This window comes from Oryza glaberrima, chromosome 5 (assembly GCF_000147395.1).
Source record: "Oryza glaberrima chromosome 5, OglaRS2, whole genome shotgun sequence".
Taxonomy (NCBI): domain Eukaryota; kingdom Viridiplantae; phylum Streptophyta; class Magnoliopsida; order Poales; family Poaceae; genus Oryza; species Oryza glaberrima.
This window is the reverse complement of record NC_068330.1, coordinates 14,320,440-14,348,101: the sequence shown is the minus strand read 5'-3', so window position 1 is coordinate 14,348,101 and position 27,662 is coordinate 14,320,440. Positions and strand designations below refer to the sequence as shown.

The following is a 27,662-nucleotide window of genomic DNA, read 5'->3' as shown; positions in this document are numbered from 1 at the left end:
GAAGGAGGTGCGGCCGTCGATGGGGAATCCGGCGGCGGAGCAGCGGAGTGCGTGGACAGCGTGTCGATGCATGTCGTCGTGGTCTGCGTCAGGCTGGGCAGCGCCGAGAGGAAGAAGCGGTGCGGGTCGGTGACGAGGTGCGCGTACTCCAGGTCGCCCTCGGCGAGCGCCGGGCATCGAGAGGCGTGACCACCACGGCGCGTCGCGCTTGTCCGCGTGCCTGCTCTGCACGGCCTCGGGGTACCATGACTGCAGCTCGTAGTCCGCCTGCACGGCCTTGTCGCTCGGGTAGTAGGCCGCCACGTACGCCTCGCTCCACCGCGAGATCGCCGACCAGAGGAGCAGCCCATCGGCGGCGTACGGGTAGTCCTCGGTGAGCAGCCGGAGCCCGTGCGGCTGGCTCGGGTCCTCCACGGCCATGCCTCTGCACGACACAACCAAATGCCCATTTCACTCCTCGCCGGCGCCCAACGACCACCGCTGTTGTTTTCCCTAAATCCGGCCACCGCCGCTGCCCCAAACCCCAGATCCGGAGTTTCACGCCGCCGCCCAAGGCTGCTCTTCCGACCGCCACTCGCTTGCACGTGGGGGCCACTTCTCTGAGCCCTGCGCCGGTCGCTGCCCTTCACCGCCGGAGTCGCGACTGGTGACCACCGTGGCAACGCTCGGCGCGAGTGAGAAGAGAGCAAGAGAGAGACATAAGAAAGAAGGAGAGCATGATGATGTGTTCACTGACAGGTAGGGTCCACATAGTCCCACGCTGACTCAGCTGCCACATCAGACAAAACCGAGGTCAAAACCACCAAGAGACCTATAGTGAACGGTTTTATAAGTTGAGGGATGTCATATATCTGGTTTTATGGTTGGGGAACGATTTTGTAACTCGATTACAAGTTGAGGGACCTTCGGTGTACTTTTTCCTTTTGAGAATGATTTGTATTATTTTTATGTGGCACTTAATAAATATGCTTATATCCGTGGATAAATATGTTCTATTTTTTTTGTGAGGAAAAAGATGTGGTAAATATGATTAACAAGGTCAACTCCTTTCTTTTGCATTGTACTATTGGAGAGTTGTGTATCATATTGCAATACAAAAATACAAGATCAATTCGACTTTTCGACCTGAATGGACGATCAAGAAATCCGGTTCTCAACCGTCGATATTAAGGTAAAGGAAACAAACACGCATCAAATTTTTTATTCATCAAATCAAAAGACGTACAAATTACAGATTGTTGTTACATGAAATCAGCACTGGTGCGTGGGTTGTAGAAATCAATATCAATATGCTACAGTACTATTCACTATTCAGGAAATTAAAAAGAAAACACAACACATCTTTGAACTTTTCAGCAACGTTTGCCTGTGTCCAGTCAAAAGCTGCTCGAACAGCAGCAATCAATCAGGCCATCAGCCTAGTTCCAGCCCAGACGATTAGCAGAGAGGAAAACACCCTCGTGAGGCTGACAGTGGGCCCAGCTGCTCCGCTGGTCGGATAACCCGGACGCTTTACCGCCACGTGTGAGCCTACATGGGCACATATTCATCAAACACCAATGTTTAGATGACCAGTGTAAAGCATAGTAAAAACAAATAACCCTTCCTTCAGAAATATTATTTGATATTTATAACAAATTTGATTGGAATTTTAAATTGCCGCTACATCTCCAGACGTGACATATTGGGACGGATGGAGTAATGATAGTGATTTTCAAGCCGATTTTACTCTTTTTATTTCTTGTCTTAAACAGCTCAAAATTTTAAAGATTTAATCAAATCTTATCAAACATCGAATATATTTCTAAATGGAGAGTTAAGAGTAACTAATTAGCTGGTAATCTGCTAGCCCAACATTTTTACCTGAATTAGGAGAAGCATTCCCCGATCCAGCGCCACCACCAGTAGCACCGCCGGCGCCGCCGCCAGCACCACCACTACCGCCGGAGGCTCCTGCACTGCCACCGCCACCGCCACCGGCGGCGGCGGCGGCGCCGCCCTGGCCATTGACGTTGCCGCAGGCCATCTGGAAGACGGCCTGGACTCCCTGCATGAGGCCCGGGCTGTAGCCGGCGAAGTTGCCGAAGATGCCGTTCACGCACCCCATCATCATGGTCATCTGCCCGAAGCACGGCGCGCTGCACATGGTCGCCGCCGCCGACCCGTTCGCCGCCGCCGGAGCCGACGTGGTGGCGCCGCTGCCACCGGTTGTGGTGGTGACGTTGATGCCCATCGATTGCAGGCACCCGTTGATCACCTGCCACAAGATTAATTAATATAATTAAACGTTTTTTTCTTCATTTAGTTGGGTGATGAGCGAACGTACGACACTCAAAAGTCACTGACACTGGTAATATACAGACAGAGGAGATCACCGGCCATGCATAATTTGTAATAATAATGTTAAATATAAGAAAAAAATGCAGTATTACTATTATGTTAATTTTATCCTAAGCTGACCAAATTGTAGAACAATTGTCCACGCTGTAATTATGGAAAAAGCGAATTGAACATCTGATAACTTATTATAAAAAAAATAAACCTTTTTGGCTATGAGCATTGTTTGTTTTCAAAAAAAGTTAATAGTGTGTCTATTTCCATAATTATATTAAAAATTGGTTCAAAAACTAAGAGAAGTGCTAGTTTGTTTTTGAACTATATACTTCCCTCCATTTTCTTAATAATTGAAAGCAAGCACTATTTATTTATGGATACGTCACTTTGTAAATATTTACAAACAATAAAAAAAGATGATTTGTTATTAAAGTGTATAACGTCCTAAGTATATGTATGGAGCTTTTGTTCACTTTAGTCTAACCATCTAAGAATAATTCGCAGCCGAATTTCATATAGTAAAGTTAGGATTGCCAGTTGTTTAAAAACGAAGAAAGTAGTAATTTTCAGGTATTTGACTGTCGTGTACAAAATGATTGCACATGGTGTACCAGCCTAATTTAAACAAAACAATGTAAACATCTCCATCCTTTAATATAGCTACATCGACCTTAATTTTTTCCAAGTTGAAGTGTACACACTAGGAGTTGCTTTTGGGGCTGAAGGTCAATGCTTATTTTGCACTAGTGACACAGTGACACCCTAATTAAATTAATGTTTCAATGCCATTATACATCCCAATTGGTTGAACTAATATAATTTCACTGAAGAGTGCCTTTTGCATTGATCTCACAGTATGCATGCCACGCACTCAGTCACTTTCATTCTGCATAGTTTTTGGTCAGTAAGAATCTCTGGATCCATAGAAATGTTCTATGATGAAATTCAAAGTGAAGAGAAGAGAATGGAACTTACTTGTCTATTGTCAAAGCAGAGAGCAGCTTGTGCCACAATCTGGATTGCATCCTGTGTCCCTGGAACTACTGCACCACCACCACCTGCTCCCCCTCCTCCTTGCCCTGCATTGTTCAGATAAATACAGTTACTTAATTACTTAGAACCAAACAGATGGAGTGATGATACTTCCAATGCAAGGACCGTAAAATTCCTTCAGATTATATATGCTGAAAAATCCCTCAATACCCCTATCTGGAAACGTTAAAACTATGGCATTTTCAAATTTAAAGCTGATCATTTCCAAACAAGACCAAAGTCCTACTTTTGAACAAAAAGACAAGAAGCCATGCATCCCATATGTTAATTAAAAGTGGATCTAAGATAGATTAATTACCTCTACAGCTGGAGATACCAATGGAGAAGAGCACCACAGTGAGGCACACATGTCTGAGCTTGAGACAGGCCATGGCATGCAAGGACATGCAACTGAATGAACTGATCAAAATTCAGTTACTACTCCCTCACAGCTTGAGAATCTGCTTCTAGCACACCTAGCCTGCAGTCCCTCTTTATATGTGCAGGTTATGCAACTGAATTGGCAACAAAGCTGCTTATAAAATGCAGCACTGGATTAAAGAAGCATGGCAGCCTTGCTTCTTGGGGAACTCTGGATGGCTACTGAATATGAAGCAAAATGTGATCCCTTGAACCATTTGGTGAGTTAATATTCAGGCAGAGGCATATGGATCACTGGGAGATGATTGCAAGCTAGTCCCAACTGCTATAAAAACCATGCATGACATGGGTAATGGCCATTCTGTGCAGGTGTTTGGTACACAAGAACCAACTACCCCTCACTAGTTTCCTAGACTTGGTCCTGTGTTGGAGTGTGCACAAATCACACCTAAACTGGACATCGATTAATTGGTTAAGTTCTTAAGTTTCCAGCCTAGTTTTGTTGACTATGCTGGACCTTGATGTACTTTGGATGTCTCAGTTGCTTCCAGTGAGCTTTGAGCTCGCATGAGAATGATTCGCATCAAATTAAGTGCTTGTTTTTCTACCATGGTAGACGAGTTCTGTCTGGTTCTGGTAATTGTGACGTATGGCTTAGGTTATATGCAGAATTGAATTATTGAAATATCGCTAAAACGGACTATACTGAAATTTTTATTGATTTGATTTCTTCCAAATTACCAAGCAACGACATAGTATATATAGCTAGTGAAAATGTACAAGAAATTGAAATACACCCTCCGGCAATGAATAATTGACGTTTACAGTAAGTTTTGGTCAAACTTTAAAATTCACTTCTATCAATTTCATATTAGAATCAGTTTAATTATAAGATTCAATAGGTTTATAATATCACGGTAGTACTTTTCGAGGTAAATCTATATATATACAATTTCATTTGGTTTTAAACTACACATTTGAGAAACTTTCGACAGTTTAAATTTTAAAACTTTGATCGAACCCTACTCTAAACGTCAAATATTTATAAATGTGCTTTCTCCATCTTAAAATATAGTTCAACTTTAAACTTAAAATGGCAGCTATATTTTTTTTAGTGATAGCTATATTTTAAAACATAGAAAGTTAATTAAGACGCTGATCGGGTTAGCAGTGGTGGCAGCGGTTATTAATTGACATGATGATGAGTCATGGGCTCATCAAGCATGTGGAGTGGAAGACATGCGTACACAGATCGATGACAGTAGGCAGTTCCTTGTGCTTGCGGGGGGAGGGGAGTGGAGGGGATGCCAATGGCCGTTGAGCTCACCTTGACTCGCCTGCCGATTGTTGCCAACAACCACAACCTGCCAAGAACGCCTCTCGCAACCTGATTCCCAGCTAGCCGCTATCTCGCAACCTGATTGCCTGCACCGCTAGCTGCACGTATGGAAATACATATTCTAACTTAATATCCTTTAACTTTAAAAGGTTTATATGTGAGTCCCACAGATTATGGATCCACATGCCGGCGATCCATATTACAGAACCGACGTCGGAGGAGCCTCTCCTTGAACGCACTTACATAGGGGAAAAATGGCTTGGAAATGGACTAACACCAACTCTGCCATATCTGTTTTTATATCTTTTTGGAATCGGAATTGAAATAAAAACCGTAGATAAAAAACATAATATGATACTGATGAATATAGATACGGAGCGAATATTGTAACTAATATTTATCGGAATATGAAAATAGAGGTTGTTGCTTCTTCTTTAGCGAAGAGATGTGCCTCACTATTTTTTTTCTAAAACAATAAATTAAAATTCCTATTTTTTATCAATTAATAATATATAACTAGTTTTACACTCTACTTTTCATGAAAATTACAATAAGCAAGAACTATATATTAGTCAGTACGGCATGGTCTAATAAAAAAATAGTTATTAGACAAGAGAAAAGCATATCTAAAGCATTGGTAGAAAAAAAAAATCCATTCAACTAACCACCTCAGTACTGTGTACAAATCTGAGCATCTAAAGTAGAGAATGATCAAGCTAATCAGCTACATAAAAATAATTCGTTTATGTTTGTGAGAAAAAAATACAAATTCATTTTTGGAAAGTTTGCAACCGATTCTGGTTTCCAACGAATATTAGCCTTACTATATTCGTTTTCGTTTTTGAGAAAAAAAAATCTAAATGCATTTCTGTTTCCGAGAAAAAAAAATTCCAGATTTTGGAAAGTATCTAACCAATTCCAGCTTTTGACGGGCAGTAGTCTTCCTATATTCGTTTTTGTTTTCGAGAAAAAAAAAGAATTTCTAAATCGTTGTTGTTTTCAAAGCTTTAAAAGAAATTCCAACACTTTTCGTTCGAAAAACACTAGTTGAAGCCGAAAACTTTTCGAACCGTTTGCACCCTACGTGCGTACACGCTCGATCGAGAGCATTGCGTCGCCACCAAACCATCGGACTTGGGTCCGTCAGAACTCAGATCGATCGATCGATGCCCGCAGCTAAGCTCCCAAATTAACCTACCTAGGTCGGGTACGTTCGTGCTACCTGCCTGTACGACGCTACCAATCAAATTGGCTACTGATCATCAATAGAATCTACTACATGCGTAGTGACGCCTAGCTTCTCTCCAAACCTCACACGAGCCTGCATGCAGGAGCTACCTACAAACACGACCAGAGCAGAGAGTGCACACGGATGAATGCGACGCGGTAGGTAGGTCCTTGGATCGATCGATCGGGCTTAGCATTCTAGAAGGGTTTTGCTCTCAATTCCCGGCTGATCTCTCACCTAACCATCGATCGATCGAGCTAGCTAGCGTTTTACATATACTCCTATGTGCAAGCTTTAAATTGTTCACTGAGGCACGAGGCAGCACGCGTTGGTAATATACTAGGATGCATATATGTGGTCACTGGCCATAAGCGGGCAGATCGAAAAAACAACCAAGAACAAGAACGAGATAAAACCAATCTGATAAAACCAACGCGTAACAAATGGTAAGTTGGAGCTCTAAATAACAACGCGTGCTGCAACGTATAACAAATGATAAGTTGAGGCGCACGCTGCCGGTGAATCAATCCTATTCCTACAAGCAAATCAAAAAAATAAGCAAGAACAAGATAAAACCAATCTAATATAGCAAATAGGAATTGAATACAAATGAAAAGTTGGGGTTCCAAATAACAAGTAGATGGGTGGTCTAGCCAACACTGCGCTGCAAGCAAGTAGCAATGGCTAAACTTTAATCTAACAAACCCAAGAAACCCTGGAGAGGTACCTAGCTATTTTATAAAGGTGGGAAGAACGATCTAGGGGTCCCTAGGGTCGTGCACTCGTGTTCCACCTGGTTGGGATGCACCTCACATGGGCCCCACTTGAGCCAGGGTCCCAAACAAAATTACAATCCCACTAGGGCGAGGTCGGGGAGCGCGAGCAGCTCGGCGGGCAACGCGCGCAGCGCGTCCACCAGCGGCGTCGCCGCCACGAGCGGGAGATACACCGACGTGAGCTTCTCGAAGGTGTGGTCCAGGTGCCATGCTGCCACGTGCTGCGCCGCCGTGGTCTTGCCCCGTGCGCGAGCAGCAGCCGCGGTGGCCGGCGGCGGCGTCTCTCTACCTCAAGCGAAGTCAAGACGCCCAGGTACTAGACGGCCAATGGCGGCGTCTCGTTTGCTCTCTCTTGGGGTATCACGCCTAGTACCCAGGTACTATGATCTGATACCTAGGTACTAGCTCGATACCAGGGTATCGGATACCAGGTACCAACCGGTATTCGGGTACTGGGTACAAGGTACCAGGGACCAGCCTATACCAGGTATTAGAAAGGAGTCACTTAAGGCCATATTGCTAAGGAAAAAGTGCATTGAAGGTCCCTTAACTGTCATCGGGATAAAAAACGTCCTCGAACCGCAAAACCAGATATGCGGGGTCCCTTAACTATAAAAAACCGGTCACCCGAGGTCCTTCGGTGGTTTGGACCTCTGTTTTGGTCTACGTGGCGGATGAGTCAGCGTGGGACCCACGCGGTCCCCACATGTCAGATGTCCACGTCACCTTCTCTCTTTCCCTTCTTCTCTCCCTTTCTCATCTCTCTCTCTCTCACTTCTGTGCGAGCTGGCCGGGGTGAGGCGGGAGGGCAGCGCCGCGACGGCCACCGGCAGAGGCGGCGTGCGAGCGCGGCGGCTTCTCCGCTTTCTCCGTCTCCTCGCCCCGCTCGGCCAACGTGGGGCGCGCTCTTGTCGTCGCGTGCGCCGGCGAACGCGTCGGCCCTGTCAGCGGCGCCGGCGACGAGTACGCGCAGTGGGACGCGGCGGTGGGGTGCAGCCTCACCGGCTCGTGGTCCAGCACGGCGCACCCATATTCTCACCGATAAATTAAGCAGCCAATCGAGCTAGCTAGACACACACAATGAGCAAGCAAATGCAAGCAGCCGGTGGCACATATATATATTCCCGAGCGGCCGGCAAATGACGTCGGCAGCGGCGCCGCTATTTGAAGTGGTAGTGCGCCTTGCAGTTGGCGTCGCAGTCGTAGAAGCAGGGGCCCTCGCACTGCATCTAGCACACCAGCAGCGCCCCTCGGCACCGCCTCATCGCTGCCATGCACCGCGCGTACTCCCCCACCCGGTACAGACTCGAGTTGTAGCTTGGCCGCCGCCCGTGCCTCCTCCCCCACCACGCGCTCCTCATCCCCACGCCACCGCCGCCATCGCCGGCCTTTTCCCTCTCCGCCCTGATGCCCTTCCCGCCCTTGCCGCCGCCACCGCCTTTTTTGCCACCTTTGTAGCGCCGTCTACCATTGCCGCATCCCCACCAGCACCTTCTTCCGCCGCTACCGCCGCCACCGCCACCTCCGCCTCCACTACCGTCACCGCCACCGCCTCCCCCTCCTCCTTCGCCGCCTCCCCCGACGCCACTGTTCCCGCCACCGCTGCCGTCAGTGCCCCAGCCCCACCCCCATCCATAGCTCCAAGAACTCCCCCCGCTGCTTCCCCCTCCTCCACCACCACCACCGTCTCCATCCTTCCGGCCGGCCACAGTCGCCACACCAGCCACACCACGCTCGCACGCCGCCTCCGCCGGTGGCGGTCACGGCGCCGCTCTCCCGCCTCACCCCGGACAGCTTGCACAGAAGTGAAGAGATAGAGATGAGGAATGGAGAGAAGAGGGGAAAGAGAGAGGGTGACGTGGACACCTGACATGTGGGACCCCATATGGGTCCCACGCTGACTCATCCGCCATGTAGACCAAAACTGGGGTCAAAACCACCAAAAGACCTCGGGTGACTAGTTTTGTATGATTAAGGGACCCTGCGTATCTGGTTTTGCGGTTCGAGGATGTTTTTTATCCCGACTATAAGTTGAGGGGCCTTCGGTGCACTTTTTCCTATTGCTAATTAGCCCTTTAAAACAGCTCGATCAGGGCCCAAACAATGGGCCGAATTTCGGCCCATCCAACCACGGGCTTAGGGAAGCCATCCCCCTCCTGGCCTCCCCTATATAAACTCGCCCTCGAGTCCAAGCCATCCCCGAAACCCTAGACGCCGCCGCCGACCTCCTCCCGTGCTCGCGACTTCTCTCGACGCCGGTAAGAGAACCGTACCATCTCGTCTCCTCGCGTATCCGCCCAAAATCTCCTCTTCCTCCTGTTTCTCCTCTGATTCGTTTGACCCTCATCTGCTATTCCTGTTCTAGGTGGAGTGAGAGAGAGAGAGAGAGATCGGAGATGGCCAAGTCGAAGAACCACACGGCGCACAACCAGTCGTACAAGGCGCACAAGAACGGCATCAAGAAGCCCAAGCGCCACCGCCAGACCTCCACCAAGGGGGTGCGTCTCTTTGCTCCTTCCCTCTCTCTCACTCTCAGATCCAGATTCCCTGCAATCCTGTAGCCTTGCCTTGGTTTCTTGCAAAAATGATGTTTTCTTCATGTGGACATAGTAATTCACTGCAAAAAATTTGTTCATACTGTGTTGCCTTTTGTTTGAATTACAGTTCGAATAATGTGTATATGTGGCTAGAGGCTTGTGGAAATGTTCGAATGACAGTTCTAGGTTTTCCATGTTCGAATGACAGTGTCGGTTAGACTGTTATTAAAATCTCCTTACTATTGAGTTAGGCATTATGTGCAGTTGTAATGTGGTTATATGAAACCGTACGAGTTGCATCGATATTAGACAGGAATTTGTTAGGTGCCTATCTGAGTTTTCCTGCGATTAACTGTGTCAATTTCACTGCTTAAGTTCTCAAAATGGCTTTCTACTCCTGTGTCACTTAGCCTTGTGGAATTGGATATTTTGCTTGGTTTTAGCCCTGCCGTTTGATGATTATTAGCTAAAGATTAAGTCCAACGTTCATTGGACCCAGTGCTCAGGTAGTTTGGGCAATCGTCTGTGTATGTCAATATACTTTTCTGGACAGTATAAACAATTTAATCACAAGTCGAAGCGACTTTGAATTTGTCTATATAGTCTTGTGGTGTGTAGGAATCTATTTTGTTGCGTATTCTTGCATCCTATTTTGTTCTTAGGATTTATTTTGTTTTCGGAAATCAATTCAAATGTCCTCGCTGTTATGTTGAAATTGAATCCTGTTGCCTTGTTTCCGCGTTCTTACCTGGGTTCTTTGTAAATTGCTTTTATAGATGGACCCAAAGTTCCTCAGGAACCAGAGGTACTCGAGGAAGCACAACAAGAAGAGTGGTGAGGCTGAGTCCGAGGAGTAAGGTGGAGGAGCCTTTTGGTTATGAATGTTTCTTGTATCTCTAGGATCTACAGTTTTGAACCTATTTCACTGTTCTGTAAGGGCAAAGGAGATTACTATGGTACTTAAGTTTTATCATGCGTAGTTTGGCTCTGTGCAACACAGTTCCATGCTGTTGGATTGCACCTGAAATATTATCTTCTATAAGAATTGGTTATCCATTTTTAAAGTTGTCTTGTTTGCATTAGCATATCTCAATATTTTGTTGTGATGCCTGGATGACTGGAAGTGCTTCTTGACTGCTTACAGCTCGTGATTCTTCAGAATGTGTTATCTTTTTGTCTTTCTGAGTGTATGGTATTCGTGGATTTACATGCTTATTTGAATTATCAACCCCAATCCACCCGTGTAGTTACCTTGGATGTGATTTGTCATTCACTCTGGTTGCTGATTAGCCTTTAAGAACAGATTCAACTAGATGGATCCCAAAGCTTCTGCTGGTGTATAAACTTGTATGTGAAGACGCTCGCTTGTGGCTTGTAGGATTACATTTCACATTCTTGGGGCTAAAATAGGAATGGTGTCATTTGGGTCTAGGAATGTAGCTGGGTTCCTTGTGGAATTTCTTTGTTCCTATGGGCATTGTTAGGAAATGGAGCCCAATCTTTTCTTTTTCAACGTGAGCGATTTGGGGAACTAGAATAACCGAGTCAATTTTAGATAGTAATGTTCTGATGTTGCACAGTAACTGAAGCAAGCCTAGCATTTGCATATATACATTAGAGAGTGCAATATGTTGTTACTTGTTACTACAAGGAAAACATGTACTACTACACATACACAAACTCTGCACCAAGGCAACTATATACATACACCCATATTATCATAACATTCCACAGATTGCATCCTGGACCGCGGAGTTGGCGCATCAAAAGGCCTTGGCGTTGGTGCCGGGCCTCTTGACGACGACGACGGGGCACTTGCAGTGCTGGACGCAGTGGTTGCTGACGCTCCCCAGCAGCGTCCTCTGCAGGAAACCGTAACCATGGCTCCCCATCACCACCATGTCCGCGCCGGCCTTCTCCACCGCCCCGCAGATCACATCCCTCGGGTCCCCTTTCTCCACCCGCGTCTCCACCTTCACCTGCACATCAGAGGAGACGAGATGATCAGTCAATCGTACCACCATAAGTGTGATTCGTGCGTGTACGTCTTCCGTGTAATTGACTTTAGAAAAAAAAAATCCTCTGCTTGTAAGGCCCCGTTAGTTTAAGGCAATTGAATGGATATTATTAACATAGACATTGAGAAAACTCGTTAGCACATGGTTAATTATTATAAAATTAAAAGACGAATAATTAGATTTTCTAAAAATAACTTGTAGACAGAAGTTTTTTTTTTGTCAGAAACGTATAATTTAACCATCTAAAAAACGTGCTAACGAAAAACGAGAATGTCAAAGTTCGAAAACGAGAATGTCAAAGTTTAGAGCTGAGAGAAATCTAAGTTACATTGGGGAAGGCGGTGCAGATGTCGCGGGCCTTGGCGACGACGGAGTCGGCGGCGGTGGCCATGTAGCGGTCCATGCTGTCCATCACCTCCTGGGTCAGCACGTAGCCGCCGCCGTCGATCACCGGGTAGTAGAGCGGCCGCGCCGGCCGGGCGTGGACCAGGACCACGGCCGGCGGCGGCGCGGCCGCGGGGGACTTGGCGGCGGCGGAGACCACGTTGGAGAGGCACCACGACAGCGCGTGCATGCTCTCCTCGCTCTCGTCCACCGCCACCACCACCCGCCGCGGCGATCCTCCTCCTCCTCCTCCGGTGACGTTCTCCATGGCTGCCGGATTAATTAACTCTCTGATCTCTTATGTGGTTTCAATTGATGGCTACTATATATGGTGACAATCTGACACTGTGTATTGCTAATGCTGAATTGCTGATGATTGAGCAAGCCGGAGAGCTTTCTATATAGAAGATGGATGGATGCTTAGCTGATGGCGGGCTGGCGGCAGGAGTAAGCTAGCTTCGGTGATGCTTTCGAACATTGCTGCTTGACGGTTTTGCCCTTCAGTCGCGGAATATCTTTGGGATAAGTATGAGTTGAAATTTATGATATTCTAGGGGGCGATTTTCATGTTGGTAGGAAGTTTCTACAGGGTAGGTAGTTTGGTGCTAGGGACATGTCGACATGAGGACCAATTTTCGCGCAACTGACGAGTTCATTTTTGTTCTAAATAGATTATGCATGATCTAATTCTAATAATATTAGAAAAAATACCCGTGTGTTATAATAGAAAAATTATTTTAATCATCTTATTATTATACGGTTTAGTTAATGTGAAATTCACCGTGAGAATTCGCTTGAATTTGTTCCCTTTATAAAATCATGAGCTCTCAAGTAATTAGCATGCAAGTTTTTTTTAAAGAGATTTCCTATATGACTCTTTTTTATTTCTAAAAGTGAACGAACTTAAAACCAACTCAAACAATGATCTATATTTCTAAAAGCGAGTGAATTTAAAAACCGACTCAAACAAGATGACATACCAAAGTACCAGCAAAAACATCTTCAATTTTTATAATAGTAGAGATTCAAGGGTACAAAACAAAAAAATAGAAGATTTCTCTCTACTATTATAAAAATTAAAGATGTTTTTTACTGGTACTTTGGTACGTAATTTTTGTTTGGGTCGGTTTTTAAATTTATCTATTTTTGGAAATACAAAATAAATCGTATAAGAAATTTCTTTTATAAAAAACTCGCATGCAAACTTGATACGAAAGTCGAACTACTAATTGCAGCTTATAATTTTCTAAAAAATATATATCCTAGCGAATTTTATCCTAGTTAAATCGTATAACAATAATAAGATTAAAATAGTCTTCAGAACACACGGCTATTTTTCTATTAAAAGTATTATAAAAAAACTCATACATATAGTTTTGCTTAATAAATAGAAGCTTAGGAAGCATGAAGTGATTACAGTAGTAGGACTCACTTAGGTCCCGTTCGTTTCTCCAACAAGAGTTGGACGAAGATAAAGATTTTTATGGCACGCTTTTCAAACTACTAAACGGTGTGTTTTGTGCGAAAACTTTCTATATGAAAGTTGTTTTAAAATATCAGATTAATCCGTTTTCTAAGTTTGTAATAATTAAAACTCAATTAATCGCACGTTATTATCACCTCGTTTTGCGTGAAACACTTAATCTTTTATCTTCAGGAGATTCAAACACCACCTTAGCAATATTTTGTTTAAATTCTAGTAATATGTTTCCTTTAATCCCGAATAAATGGACTATATGTATTTTGACGTTGATCGATCTTTCAGTGGTTGCACATTCACATCCATCTAGAAATGAAAATAAGATTGTATAGAAGAAGGTTTTGGTTGGATAAGGAGAAGAGGGTCACACTCGTAATTTGTTTTTTTTTTGGCAGGTCAGCAAAACTGCGTGCTGCAGCACAAGAGTCGCCGGTTTTCTCTTGCACAAGCAGCTGCCGATATCCTGCAGGCCGCCGGAATGGATAGCAATTAGCAAGAATGTACGCACGACAAGACAGACAGACAGAGACCTCTCTCCTTTGTGCTCGCAGCGTGACGGCGAAGTAGAAATATCTACCCACAAGGGCGAACGTAAGATTTTGAAAGTGTGGGTATTCAAGATTTATATTACAATATTTTAAGATACATATTTATGTTATATATGAAAAAGAGGATGTATCTATTGAAAAGTAATAATCAGAAAAAAAAAGACACAGGAAGAATGGGGATTGAACCCAACGCCCATTAAATGTACTAACCAATTGAGTAATTATTATTATTCTTTTGCATAGATGGATAGCTACTTTTAAAAAACATTGGGTATACCTATGATCCCTTTTGTGCTCGTCTCTCTGTCTACCCATCTACCCAATTCTAGTACCCAGTTAACCAGGTGCAGAGCAGTTCAATAAATTTTGAGCATCTCAAACCGTGGCTCCAAACGTGCATCGCGAACTGTTTATTTGAAATTTATCAAAATTCCATTCGAATTAATTAAAACGATAATCGAAGCCTTGGACAGGATTTAAAATGATAAAATCCGTTAGCCAATTGAGATTGTAAGCCCCGGTGTATAGGATATGCAAGTACCAGCAGAAGAAGGTGGCCGGCCGGGGTCTCATGATCTTATCCAAACTCCAAACCAAATGGATTAGATACATCCAGCGGGGGAGCTATCGACTCGTCGATCAAACCGGCCGTTTTGGTCCCCTGAATAGCTTGGCAGCTTGCAAAGTGAAAATACATGAGTGTGATGAGTGAAAGGGGTGAGTCATGCAAAGCTACAAAAATGCATCGATCTATTCCCAACTAATGGTACACGCCCTTGCACTTGGAAAGTGAGTTGGGAATGCATTATTTTTACAGTAGGAATGACTGTAGAAGGGGATAACGATTCTTTTGTAAGACACGCGGCTCGATCAGATTTGTTATGGTAACGAGACGGATCTGGTTTGGTTTTTTTTTTTTTAATCTTGAATCTTGACGAGCTACTAAAAGATTAGCTTGGCTTGCCTGGCTCGGCGAGCCAATGTGAGCTATATTGCTAGTGTTTTTTTTAAAGGGAAAATTATAAAAACCATCCCAAATATCACTTTGAGTTTAAGATGCCTCCCCATAAGAAGATTTGTTGCAAATCCCCACCTCCTAATTTATCTTGATTTGATTTAGGCACATTCTCTCCACACATGCGTGATTCCTGATTCATCGGCGGCAATTCGGGATTTCAGGATGACGAAGCGACGCGGCTCGGCCTCGATCTCCGCCTCTCCGGTCTCGCAAGTCACAGTCGCGGGCAGACGAAGCGACACGCAATCGCGCACGCGCCTCTGCCGCTGATCGGTGATTGCATCATCGCACGCGATTGAACTTCTGTTGGGCTGCGGCTGGGCTGGGAGAGAGAGAGAGGGGGGTGGTAAGTGATGGGGCCCCCTCTGCCCTGGGCCCTAGGCAGTCGCACAACCGGCCTATGCCCTGGGCCGGCCCTGTTCCCGAAGAATCTTGTGGCGAAATCAACTGAGTCCCACTAGGCGGGAGCAAGAGATTATGTCGTTTGTTCTGTATAAGACGATCATTTCGTTGTGTTATCATGGATATTTTCACTGTGTTTTTCATGGTATACTAGTTATATAAATTCGAAACCGATATCATGTGTACTGAATAACAAATCCGTTTTTTTTCACGGACGTAATGAGCATACATAAACATTTGAACACGAAGCAGTAATCATATAGCTAGATTAGAACTGCATGATTTCATCTGTTGCAATTGGTCAGATGACCCAAAATAGCAGGTTTCAATACAGTTTAATAAAAAATTAAGGCCACACAATCTAAACAAGAGACCTGTTGACAAATCATCACGATGAACGGGACTTGGCTAATTTCGCCACAAGATGCTCCAGGATTCACGCATGTATAGAGAGAAGTTGCCTAAATCAAACCAATGTGAATTAGGAGGTAGGGATTTGCAACAAATCTTCTTATAGGAGGGCATCTCAAACTTAGAGTGATATTTGGGATGGTTATTACAATTTTCCCTTTTTTTAATGATGAAAAAGAGTTTTCGGCCTTTATTTGATAGGAAGCTAGAGCCGGATTATTACAAGTTTGCAGCACCTCAGTTTAGATCACTAAAACAAAATAAGGCCAAACAAAAAAAATTATTTTGAATATTTAAATATTCATTATATATTAGCAAAATGGGAAGTAGGGAGTGGTAAAGGGTATATTAAGTAAGCACAAATCAAATAAAGTAAGTTTAAAGAAAAAGATAATAGGTAAAATAGATAAAGAATGGTGTTAACATATATATACTGACAAGCTTAATGCATGATGATGAGTACGTAGCTTACAACTTGGTTCATTAAGCTAAAGAGTGCTGTCTTATAATATAATATAAGAGATTTTGTTTATTTAGTTATATAGGTTAAATCTCTTATATATCATAGCACGTAGTTAGTTATAGACAGCTCAATTCGGCTTGTTTAGAACTCGAGTGCATTCGTCCAAAAAATTAAAAAAAGACCTCGAGTTTGAGCGAATAGAAAGTTTTGAGTCACCCCTAGATGATTGTACTTGTTTACTGTGAACTTTTAAGTTGCACTTCGAAATTTTGCCACGACTTAAAAAAGAAAGAAGAAAGAACTATGAAAAATGGTTCAATTTCACCGTGAAATAGAAAAGGTCCATGGAAGAGGTCTAGAAAGCACCCTCGATCAACTTGGCCCAACCTAGCAACTTCCGATCCAAAGCTGATCATATCAGAGACCGTCGGCCTGGCTAGGCCCAGAAGCAGCACCGATTTGGAGCTGGTCTTCGCAGCTCATGTCCGGCCCGTTCTTCTTCTTCTCCTTGTTTTTTTTAAAGTAAATTTCAGAAAAGAGACTATCTAATAAACGTTTGCAAGTTTTTTGGGTGAAAAACTTTCAAATGTAAAGTAGTGTAAAACATGAGGTTTTCTGGAATTTTCCCTCTTTTTTTTTTCTGTTGCGGAATAAATAAGGGAGCTCTTCATTGTCTGTCTTATCCATATGGGCATGGCTTCACAATTGTTTGATGAGATTATACCACTGGAAAACTGGCGAAATCCAGTGAAATTTGAACACATTTCACCAAAAGTTTTGAAATTTTTTGAACAGACCGGTTTACCTGGCGCTTTCTAGATTTGAGCCGGAGTGAATCATCTGGAAACTAACGAATATCAAGCGGTTTTCATCGGTTCTGTGAACTCTGCTCTGGTTTAATTAACCAACTAGACCATTGTCCATCGCTCTAGGCTTGCTTTGCAAATAAATGAGAGCCGTCTCATTACAAGAACAGGAACGAATGAAAGTTTCCAGCTATGCAAATTCCTACCCAATCTCCTCAATTTGTCCCAGGACCACTTCTATTTTCTGAGCGATGACCCAGATGGACCATTTACAACAATTCCACTAGATTTAGGGAATCGCATTTAACAAAGACCACCTGAAAAATCAATTAACCCAAATTACCTTAAAAGATATGAACAAAATTCCAGCTAATGCATTATCATAGAGTATTTTGCAACTCACTTCGCAGAATTGTTGACAAATACATACTTTTGCTGTTATAATAAATCTGTGAAGAAATAACTATATTTTAAGGGAAAAAATTAAGATAAAAGTATATTTAGGACTACGGGAGTATATATATTACACCTTTTGTCGGTTTATAGACACTGAGGGAAAGAACACATTAGGAAAAGTCCTAAAAGAATATTTGCAATTCCATGTAAGTGGGAAAGGAAAAAGGGAAACAAAAGCATTTGCAAAAGGGGAATGCTTGTGCTCAAAAGGATGAGTGGATTATCTTATCTCTGCCGTTTCATCATGTCATGACGTGGCATTCTAGTGATTATTGCGACCGTTACTGGCTCTTTCATTGTCTTCTTTCATTGACTCCTTTTTTATTAGTTAGGTATTGAGGCGTCTCAAGTAAACAAAAAAAGAAATTAAAGATAAAATACTTATCCACCAGCTGGAAATATATATATAAATACAAAATATTTATCCTGAAAGCCAAAGATTACGCGCCTAACGAGCAAGGCGAACGTGCATTAGTTAGGCTCATGATAAATGGCAGATGAGAATACCAGATGACAAAAGGTGACAGTAGTTAGGAACAAAATGAAAGGTTTTATCTTTTTCTTTAACAAATGGTTGGTAGTAGTAATAGGCCCTGTTTGGGGGAGCTTGTCCCAGCTGCAGTTTTTCCCAAAAGATGCTTCTGCTAGAAGATGCCCCAAACAGTCCACACTTCTAAGAATTTATAGTTACAAATTCTGAAAAATGAACTAAGAAGCCAGAAGCTGGAGAAGCTGGGTTTCAGAGTTTTTCCAGATTCTCAGAAGCTGACTATCAAACAGCTGCTTCTCAGAATCTAAAGCTCCCCCAAACAGGCCCATAGACTAGTAGCTGGTGGGCCCCATGACACAGTCACTTGGATTTTCCTCTTTCCATGAGGTGACTGCTTGCATTTGGTGTTATTCTCTGCCATATATAAACACCACCATTGGTAGCCATGGAGAAAAGAGGGAGAGGGTGAGAGAAAGCAGCAGCAGAGCATATCTTATTGAGCAGCCAAGAAAGCAAGGTATTGGAAGGAATTGAGGAGGAGAGGAAGTGATGGAACAGCATGAGCTTTCTTCTTCCTCTTCCTCTTCTCCTTCGTTTTCTTCTTCGTCTTCGTCTTCGTCATCGTCCTCGTCCTCGTCCTCGCTGCTGAGGCAGTGCAGGATTTGCCATGAGGAGGAGGATGAGTGGTGCGCTGCAATTGAGTCCCCCTGTGGATGCTCTGGCTCTCTCAAGGTAGGTACAAAGTTACAAGCTGATCAAGTGATCATCCATCCATGATCCTTCCCTGCATTTCTTGTAGTTGTTACATGCATGATATGGTTCTTGTGATGATTAATTTACTAGTTTGTTAGTGGCTAAAATGATGTGTTTATGGTTTGTGTTTGTTAATTTGTGCATGTGCAGTATGCTCACAGGGGATGTGTGCAGAGGTGGTGTGATGAGAAGGGGAGCACACTCTGTGAGATTTGCCTCCAGGTAGGCTCTTCTTTGTGAAAGTTTGTGTTTGATCATTAGTGTACCATATGACCTATTCGTGTATAATGTGAAACAGCTAGCCACTTTTATTGGGGTTAGCTAGAAAGGTGAAATTTGTGCAGGAAAGGTGCCAAACAGCTAGCTCCTTTTTTCTTGTTTATTTATGATTTGTAATTATGTGTAGCTGTGCAACATTATGTTTAGAGGATAAAGTAACAGATTTCTTTGGGGTTAAAGAAAGTTAGCTAATGCTTCTAATCATAAGCAAAGTGCACTTTTCTTGTGCAAAATGTAAACTTCTGCCAACCTTTCATAAACTATTACACTAGCCGCCTAAATAAGACATTCTGAAAGATTTTTCATGCATAATCCTGTTTTTTTAATAATACAAGATGCTTTTCTTGACAGAATTTTGAGTCAGATTACACCATCCCTCCCAAGAAAGTGCAGGTTGTTGAAACGGCAGTCACTGTCAGGTAGCTCCTCCATCTCTTGCATTGTCAATTTCTGATAGGAAAAGATCATTAAGATAATGCTCTTAGGATAAGGTGTTTCTAATCTAAGCCTATCTGGCTAGTAGTATCATGCAACTGTGAACTGTCAACACCAGTAATGTAGCACTGTACATGCCCTTAAACGGAGTCTTAAATCAGTAGGTAACACTCTGTTTTCAACCAAGGAACCAACCAGTCATGCAATGAGAGACAGGATTAGCATACTAACAACCAGTGGTTGATGAGATGATCTGTGTAGCCATTATTAATGTTAAGATGGCCACTCAGGTAGATCCCCCAAGATGTCCTAGATAAGCCACAGGACCCAACCAACAAGGCAAGTATACCTTCCAAACTAGGGACCACAATGACACGGTGACAGCTCTTAAGATGTTAAGATCTATCAATAATACAAGACAAGAAATGCAGTAATGCATCTTGGCATATTACATTGGCCTGATTAGTGGTTCTCCAATGAGATTACAGAGATAAAGCTGCAGCTCAGTTTTCACACAGAACCATCACAACAAAATATAAAAAGAGAGAAAAAAAAGAAGCTTCAGCTGGCAACATTTCCACACAGAACTACACTGACCAATTGCGTTAGGCTGTGTGAAATGCCATTATCTGAACAAAAATGTACAATAGGGCATCATGCCAAAAATGACCAGATAGACAGCCAAATCAAACCGTGAAGTATGAGCTGTGGATGCATCGGTGAGGCGTCCTGTCAAGAGCGTGCGTCCAAATCACACGGTGTCAATGCACAAATCCACCTTCCCGGCCATCCAGCATTCCAGCTAACGTGGCCACCTTAGTCACACTCACATCATCACCCGGGGTTGCATCTTGCTGCAAGGTTTCAACAGTTGCAACCACCAGATCGGATTAGATGGGGGACACATGTGCCAACTCGGTACACTGCCTGATGCAGAGCCTTCTTTTGCAGAGACGAGGAGATGCTCCCTGAGGAACTCTCTCAGGAGGATCAGGAGCAGTATGCAGGATCCGAGGCGCAGACGGGTAATGGAGACTGCTCCTCATGGTGCCGATCATTGACGATAACGGTATGAGACAGCTGAAGCGAAATTGTCCATTGTCTGGCAGGCCGTTCAGGGTGTCTCCTGGATTCTGATACATCTGTGATTCTTGTGCAGTTCACCATTATGCTGCTGGTGTGGCATCTCATTGCAGTGGTGACAATTGAAGCGGCGGATCACTGTGCATTCAGCCTTGTCACAGTGAGTTCACTATCTCAACAGAGGAGTAAACTGATCAATTGAAATTAACTAACTGGGGAATGTTGCATTGCAGATGTTCTTACTTCGGGCTGCTGGAATCTTGTTGCCGTTCTATGCTATCATGCGGATGGTCCGCATGATTCAGCAGGGCCAACGACAGTTTCGGTTGCAGCTGCTTCAGGTTAGTCTTGACTGACTTCTGCTCAATGGCTTATAGGAGCATAATAGTCCGCAGTCATGATACCTTCTCTTCCTCTGTTTCTGCAGGATCAACGGAGAAGAAACGCATCAAACTTGCACAGTATGAGTGGCCAGGAGCAGCACCAGCAGCTTGTAATTAATGTTCACTGAACAAATGAACTTAAATGCTTCTACATTGGAAGGTCACAGGAATGTGCAATATGTGTTGAGGGGAATATGTACAACATTTGTAAACTTTTAGTATATTTGTAGATAGCATAGTAAAAACTATGAATCTGCAGTCTGATACAGTTTCGACTTACCAGTGCCATGGACGCCTCAAATATGAATGAAGGTTCAAATAAGTGAAGATTGCAACAAAAGAAAAAGACTATTTTTTTCTTTTTTCTTTTTTCTTAATTTGTTTGTCATGACCAAGTATTGGTGTCAAGATGGTATAAACCCAGCATTTACAGAAAACTAAGCTAACACACTAACAGAACTAAGATAAAATTGAGAAAATAAAGTACCTAATCTTGTTCATCCAATCTAAAAGATAATTTTACCACTGGCAGTTGGAGAAGCCCAAGATATGATCAGATTGAAAAGGCACCCACACATGACACTTGAAAGAAACAGGTTGCATCAGTCATGAGACAAGCAGGATTCAATTCATGCGTCTTTCGTAAAATCTCAGCTAGATTTGAGAAGCCAGAGCAATCCGATATCCTGAATGGATGCTGTCCCATTATCTTGATATAAAATAATATGAGAAATCCATTACACTAATCCAGATTATATTTCAGTTACCAGGTGTGTTTATTTTCTTTAAAACAAACGTATATACTATCTGTACAAGGGACCATCAAAGAACTAAAATAATGCCCATTATACCAAATAAGTCAATTTCAACCTGATGCAGTTTTCCTTGAAAAAACGCATACGTAAATTTAATTCAGGAAATATTAGGACAAGAGCATTCAGTTTTAAGCTGAATAAATCTAAAGGCTAGATTCATGGCATTATTACTATTTTATTTTCTTTCTATCCTGCATACCAAATGTCCTTGAAAGATTAATCAAAGAGTAAAAGCTAAAAAAAAATACTAACACATGCATCACAAAAGTTGAAATGTGAGCATGTTATATCTGTCAGGTTTAAATTTAAATCAGGACGGTAGGAATCAGAATAAATTAAATTCACCAAACAGAAAAGTACAATAGAATCAAAGAGCATTGCTCATGTTTGGTGTAACAGTACTAAGAGGAGCTAGCTAACTGAATACTGTACATTACCTTGACTCTTACCAACCAAGTGCCAAGTTAGAATCAAGCACCACATGATAGACAGAAAGGTCTCCCATGTGCTGTGGGACAGTAGAAAAGTCTGAGACTAATATAAAGCCAGATAAGGAACACAATAATACAACGGAACAGATTTATAAAACAAATGTGGCAAATAATTACAACGTACTGAGCTTGCAGTTTTCATAAGCAGTGAAATATCTACAATTAGACACGCAAATCATATTTGTAATAGCATTTAGTAAAGGACGGAACCAGTGCACATCTAATGTTGAAAGGCACAACAAGACAACTCCACGTTAAAGAACCACAGAAACAGAGCTAAATCTTTGATCACATGTGAACAGATCAGCAAACTGTAATACACACAACATTTTTAGTAAAATTGACAAATCTATCCCCAATTGTAAACATATGGCAATGTTGGGTCCTTTGTTTATGCAATGGCATAGCAACGAAGCGAACAAACAGCCAGATAATTGATCTATTGAACATAAAGATACCAAACAAGGAACTTAGTCATACTACATAACACTAAAACAAGTAGCCTTTTGAATAAGACACAGAACATGCCTACCTCTCAAACAAGTGAGTAATGATGCAAAAGTACTTAGAAGTTGAAGTGTGGTATGGAACAAACATTTATTGTTTTTAAGAATCTCAAGAAAGGCATGAGCTATAAACAGGACCAAACATGTGACATCTTAACAATTGACAGTGAAGACTGGTGCAATAGCTCTCATCTAACCAGACTAGGTTTGTTGTGGGGTGATTCGCTTTGTATATAGACATATACTAAAGAATGCCATTCTACAGTATTTTGATAGGAATTTCTGACAAGTGACAGACAATGAAGTAGACAAGATCACAAGATTCAGCTCACAGGAGTAAGAGGAATGATCATATTAGTAAACTGCAACAGAGCTCAAATCACCTTTAAACTAGAATAGAGATCAACAAACATGGACCACATGGAATAAATCTGCATAGGCTCATAGCTGCTGCGAGATAGCATAGGCAAAATAAACCTTAGCAACTTTGCTACGACCACATCTCAAATTGCAGTCAAGACCAAAACTAAAAACTGCAGAACAATGCCATTTCTATTTCTACAATATAGATAGCTCTGCTGCTAGTCAAAAAAGAGAAAAAAAAGCAAGATGCCTCATACGGGAATAGTGCCATTGACCACAAAAAAACTTGGTCCTGCACTTGCTCTACTCTGCAGAATTACCAATGAATTAGGATCCCAAAGCAGGGAAATTGGTCAATTTTGAGAAACAAAATAAATCTTAATATACAGCTTTCTTTCAGAATTAAGAACACAAAATATTTGGACGCAATTGAGATTTGCTAACTACAAACTAAAGGCAGTATAAATTGCTGGATGGAACCACAGAGTTGCGGCTCGTAAGTTCCGGCTATCTTCATCCTTAGAACCTACTCCGTCCGTCCCAAAATAAACTAACCTAGGTTGGGATGGAATATAATCTAGTACAACAAATCTAGACATGTCTCTATCCAGATTCGTTGTACTAGGTTATGTCCCATCCCAATCTAGGTTGGTTTATTTTAGGATAGAGGGAGTACACATCAGCATTGCTTAATCATAAGCACCTCAACATACTTGAATTCAACGATATGGCTGACAGACTAAGCCATGGTACGATGCATAATCCAGCATAATGAGTTATTGAGATATACTAACGGAACAAGAGAGAGATGGAAGAGGCACTCCTGAATGAAGATTTAGCGTAACACATGACTGAACTAAAATAAAACTACCATAGGCTACATCATAATTAACTGAATCATTTTGTTCACACATGAAAACACACTAATATTTCATGGACCATTACTATACAACACAGAAAACAACTAGCACCTTTCTCCTAAAAAGCAGGAGCAACACCTCAAATTTCAGCCACCATCAAAGAGATCCACATTTCTGCTGGCAAATGGTAATCTTAGAACGTCCTGCTCTCAGTCTGATTAGGGACATTCCTCTTGACACGTTTTTTCATTCTCTCTGCCCACTGGTGGAACACATTAGACGCATCAAATTTACCTGTAAACTTCACCTTCTGAGCCAATTCATACAATATGTCAGGCTTCCCAGCCTTGGAGAAATCTGCAGCAAACTTATTGTAGTCTATCTGTGGAGCCTTCATCCCTTTTTGGATCATCTCTTCAATGTATTTACATGCCTCCTCAGGCCTACCATGTCGTATATGCCCATTAATAAACACTGTGTAAGAGTTCACATCTGGACAAATCCCCTTCCGGTGCATCTCCTCCCACACCGCACAACCCATCATGTAGTTCCTCCCGCCAAGGAAATATGACTTCATCATCATGTTGTATGTATGGATCGTAGGCTCAAGTCCCTTCTTTATCATCTTTTTATATATTCTTGCCGCATCATCTGGCATATTCCTATTCGTAAGTAGCTTAATGAGAGCATTGTATGTCCGTCCATCAGGAGGGCACCCCTTTTGAGTCATTTCCTCCAATAGGGCTGTCACTCTATCCATCCTCTTTGCATTCCCATATCCCACAAGCAAGCATGTATAGGTGGCGACATCCGGCTGGCACCCAACATCCTGCATCTCCTCGAAGCACCGCATTGCCATGTCCATCTTTCCTCGCTTACAGTGGTCCCGAATCAACATTGTATACGTCCACACATTTGGAGCAGGCCCCTTTGCCTTCATGAGCTCAAACATCTTCACAGCCTCGGGCCGCCTCTGCCCGCGTAGCAACCCCTCAATCATCGTATTGTGCACGACAACATCAGGCTTCAACCCATTCTCCAGCATCTCATTCCAAACCCGCCCAGCCTCCACCAGATTCCTCGCGTTGCACCATGCCAGCATCAGCGCGGTATACGACCGTAGGTCTGGAGCGTAGCGGTCACGCATTCTGTCGAACACCTGATTAGCCTCCCTCCCCAGCCCCTCCTGCGCCAAAGCAACTAGCAAGCAATTGAAGGACTCCACCCCATCGTCGAAGCCGTGCGTCCTCATCATCTCAAACACGCCGACCGCATTCTTGATCTCACCGGCAGCAGCAAACGACTTGATGGCGATCTTGAACGCGTCCATGCAGAGGGCGCCCTCCTTCCCCATCTCTTGGATCAACGCCACCATCGACTGGAACTGCCTCGCCTTGCCGAGGATGTGGACCATCTTGCAGTACGTGATGGTGGTGTGCGCGAAGCCGCCGGAGGCGGCGGTGGCGGCGGCGGCCCACCGGAAGAAGCGGTGGGACGGCCTGTGCGCGTGCTTGAAGCGGTCGAGCACCGCCAGGACGAGCGCCTCGGAGAGCGGCGGCGAGAGCGCGGTGAGCGCCGCCTCGAGGCTCGCGTCAGCGCCCGCGCCCGCGCCCGCCGCGACGACGTCCGCGATGGCCGCGCACACCCGCCCCACGTGCTCCGGGTGGCTCGAGTCCGCATGCGCCGGCGAGCCCCCCTCCCCCTCCCCCTCCACCTCGTCGCCGTCGGATGCCGAGCAGGTGGAAACGCACCTCGCCCCACATGCCAGCGGCGAGAGCAGAGGGAGCGAGGCGGCGGCGGCGGCGGAGGTCAGATGCGGTGGGGGCAGCGGTGAGGGGCGAGGAGGTGGGCGATGGGGGAGTGGCAGTAGAGGCGGAAGTGGACGGTGAGGGCGATGGAGGAGGCGATGAGGGCGAGGAGGAGGAGCGTCGCGCACGGGCACAGGAGCACCGTCGCCGGCCCGGGTTGCCGCGGCGGGGAGAAGGGCGGCGGCGGCGGCGACTTGGAGGTCTCCATGGACGGCGGCGGCGGCGGAGGAGGGGAGGAGGAGGAGGTAGGTGGTGGGTTTGGGCTTAACGGCCATGGACGGGGATCCTGCCACTGCGTCGGTGGAATTTTGGTGTTCCCCTTCCTCCCTCCCGTCTTCCACTGTTCCGCTGTAAAAATGTAAAATCCTTTTTCGGTGCTTTGCTGTAAATACCTAAGGCATCCGCAATGTTGTGTTTAGCGGGTATAAGTAGCATTAGATACTCTTTTTTCTTTTAACCCGATAACAATACAGTAAGAGCAAGTAGAATGAGCTATATGCCTACTATATAAGTTTATGTGGAGAAAAGATGTAACAAAAAGTTAAGGGTGTTGGCTCTCATACCAGAGCTACTTTAACACAAGCTTCAAAACAAATACAACTAATGTATAAGTAAGAGATATAGAGAGGAGAAGAAAATTATAGTCAACCTTATAGCTAATGGCTTTAAGATTGGCTAATAGTAGGAAGTGAGCTCTATTATTATCCTTGCTCTAAGAGTGATAAGTAGTTACTCCATTCGTTTCACAATATAAGTTATTCAGCATTTTCCACATTCATATTGATGTCATCTAGATTCATTAATATGAATGTGGAAAATGTTAGAATGATTTACATTGTGAAACAGAAGAAGTAGAACCTAATTACACAGGTACAATCAATAAAGAAGAGTTAAACTACAGTGTTTTTGACAAAAAAACAATTATAAAAGGGAGCTAGTCATTGCTTTCCAACCGCTGTTCTAGCTGTTGCTTCTTGCCAATACTTCATGCCATTTTACAGCTCCATACTCTAAAAAATACTTATATGACTTGTAACTTGTTGAATCAAAACATATACATTCTATCAAATAGAAGAGATGGATCCCTCCAACAGAAGTTTAAAAAAGAATTGCAGGCATGATATTTATCATATACTTCCTCCAATGTAGCTACTTAGTATGGGACGTGATACCACCTAGTACTACGAATCTAGTACTACTAAAATGTAACTAAAGACAAATATTTTAAAAATGATTCATAATCAAAGATTTTAAAGTTTGACCTCACCCTTATTTAAAACGACAAGTATTATCAGCCCGGAGGGAGTATATGAATCTAATCGGTGGCAAGTTTTTTAGTCAAGATGAATTAAAGGACAAATATTGAGCCGAACCCATACAACCACTCTCACCGAAAGAAGAGAATAGTTGAGGTCTTATGCAATTAGCAATGGGTTGAAGACATATGACACAACATGACGTCTGCCCTTCTCGAGGAATACTTTGTTACATGGCGTGTTGGCACGCCCAACTTACAGCCGTCGAAAGAAACTAAAGACACAATAAGATGGAAGTGGACAACCATGAGAATATAGTGCAAAGTCAGCATATGAAATACAATTTAGTAGAATAATTGAGGTGGCATCATGCAGTCAAACTTAGAGAACATGAGTATCTACCAAGTGCAAGATATTTGTTTGGTTTATATTTGGTATTCACGTAGATGCTAGATGCCAGATGAACGATGACCCATGGTCTAGGTTGGAGCAAAGTCGACGGTGACAAATTATCAGCAAAGGAGACG

The 27,662-nt window shown here is 43.5% G+C and overlaps 4 protein-coding genes across 4 annotated transcripts; 1 reads left to right on the top strand and 3 right to left on the bottom strand.

The window, feature by feature from the left end:
* Positions 1–1,199: 1,199 nt before the first annotated feature.
* LOC127774847 (glycine-rich cell wall structural protein 1-like) lies at positions 1,200–4,023 on the bottom strand. The gene is made up of 4 exons (XM_052301138.1): positions 3,686–4,023; positions 3,310–3,413; positions 1,864–2,257; positions 1,200–1,530 (listed from the first exon to the last, which is right to left on the bottom strand). The coding sequence occupies exons 1-4, from the start codon at positions 3,771–3,773 to the stop codon at positions 1,406–1,408; spliced, it is 711 nt and encodes a 236-aa protein (XP_052157098.1). The 5' UTR covers positions 3,774–4,023; the 3' UTR covers positions 1,200–1,405.
* A 7,188-nt stretch (positions 4,024–11,211) lies between these two features.
* Positions 11,212–12,505, bottom strand: LOC127774080 (universal stress protein PHOS32-like). Its single transcript, XM_052300353.1, has 2 exons — positions 11,974–12,505; positions 11,212–11,606 (listed from the first exon to the last, which is right to left on the bottom strand). The coding sequence occupies exons 1-2, from the start codon at positions 12,295–12,297 to the stop codon at positions 11,391–11,393; spliced, it is 540 nt and encodes a 179-aa protein (XP_052156313.1). The 5' UTR covers positions 12,298–12,505; the 3' UTR covers positions 11,212–11,390.
* Positions 12,506–18,547: 6,042 nt separating this feature from the next.
* On the top strand, positions 18,548–21,455 carry LOC127773577 (uncharacterized). The gene is made up of 7 exons (XM_052299684.1): positions 18,548–18,835; positions 19,007–19,078; positions 19,487–19,554; positions 20,522–20,639; positions 20,730–20,813; positions 20,887–20,994; positions 21,081–21,455. The coding sequence occupies exons 1-7, from the start codon at positions 18,653–18,655 to the stop codon at positions 21,162–21,164; spliced, it is 717 nt and encodes a 238-aa protein (XP_052155644.1). The 5' UTR covers positions 18,548–18,652; the 3' UTR covers positions 21,165–21,455.
* LOC127773576 (pentatricopeptide repeat-containing protein At3g62470, mitochondrial-like) lies at positions 19,997–26,219 on the bottom strand. Its single transcript, XM_052299683.1, has 3 exons — positions 22,289–26,219; positions 20,897–21,074; positions 19,997–20,791 (listed from the first exon to the last, which is right to left on the bottom strand). Exon 1 carries the CDS (start codon positions 26,152–26,154, stop codon positions 24,265–24,267), a length of 1,890 nt encoding a protein of 629 aa, XP_052155643.1. The 5' UTR covers positions 26,155–26,219; the 3' UTR covers positions 19,997–20,791; positions 20,897–21,074; positions 22,289–24,264.
* Positions 26,220–27,662: the final 1,443 nt, after the last annotated feature.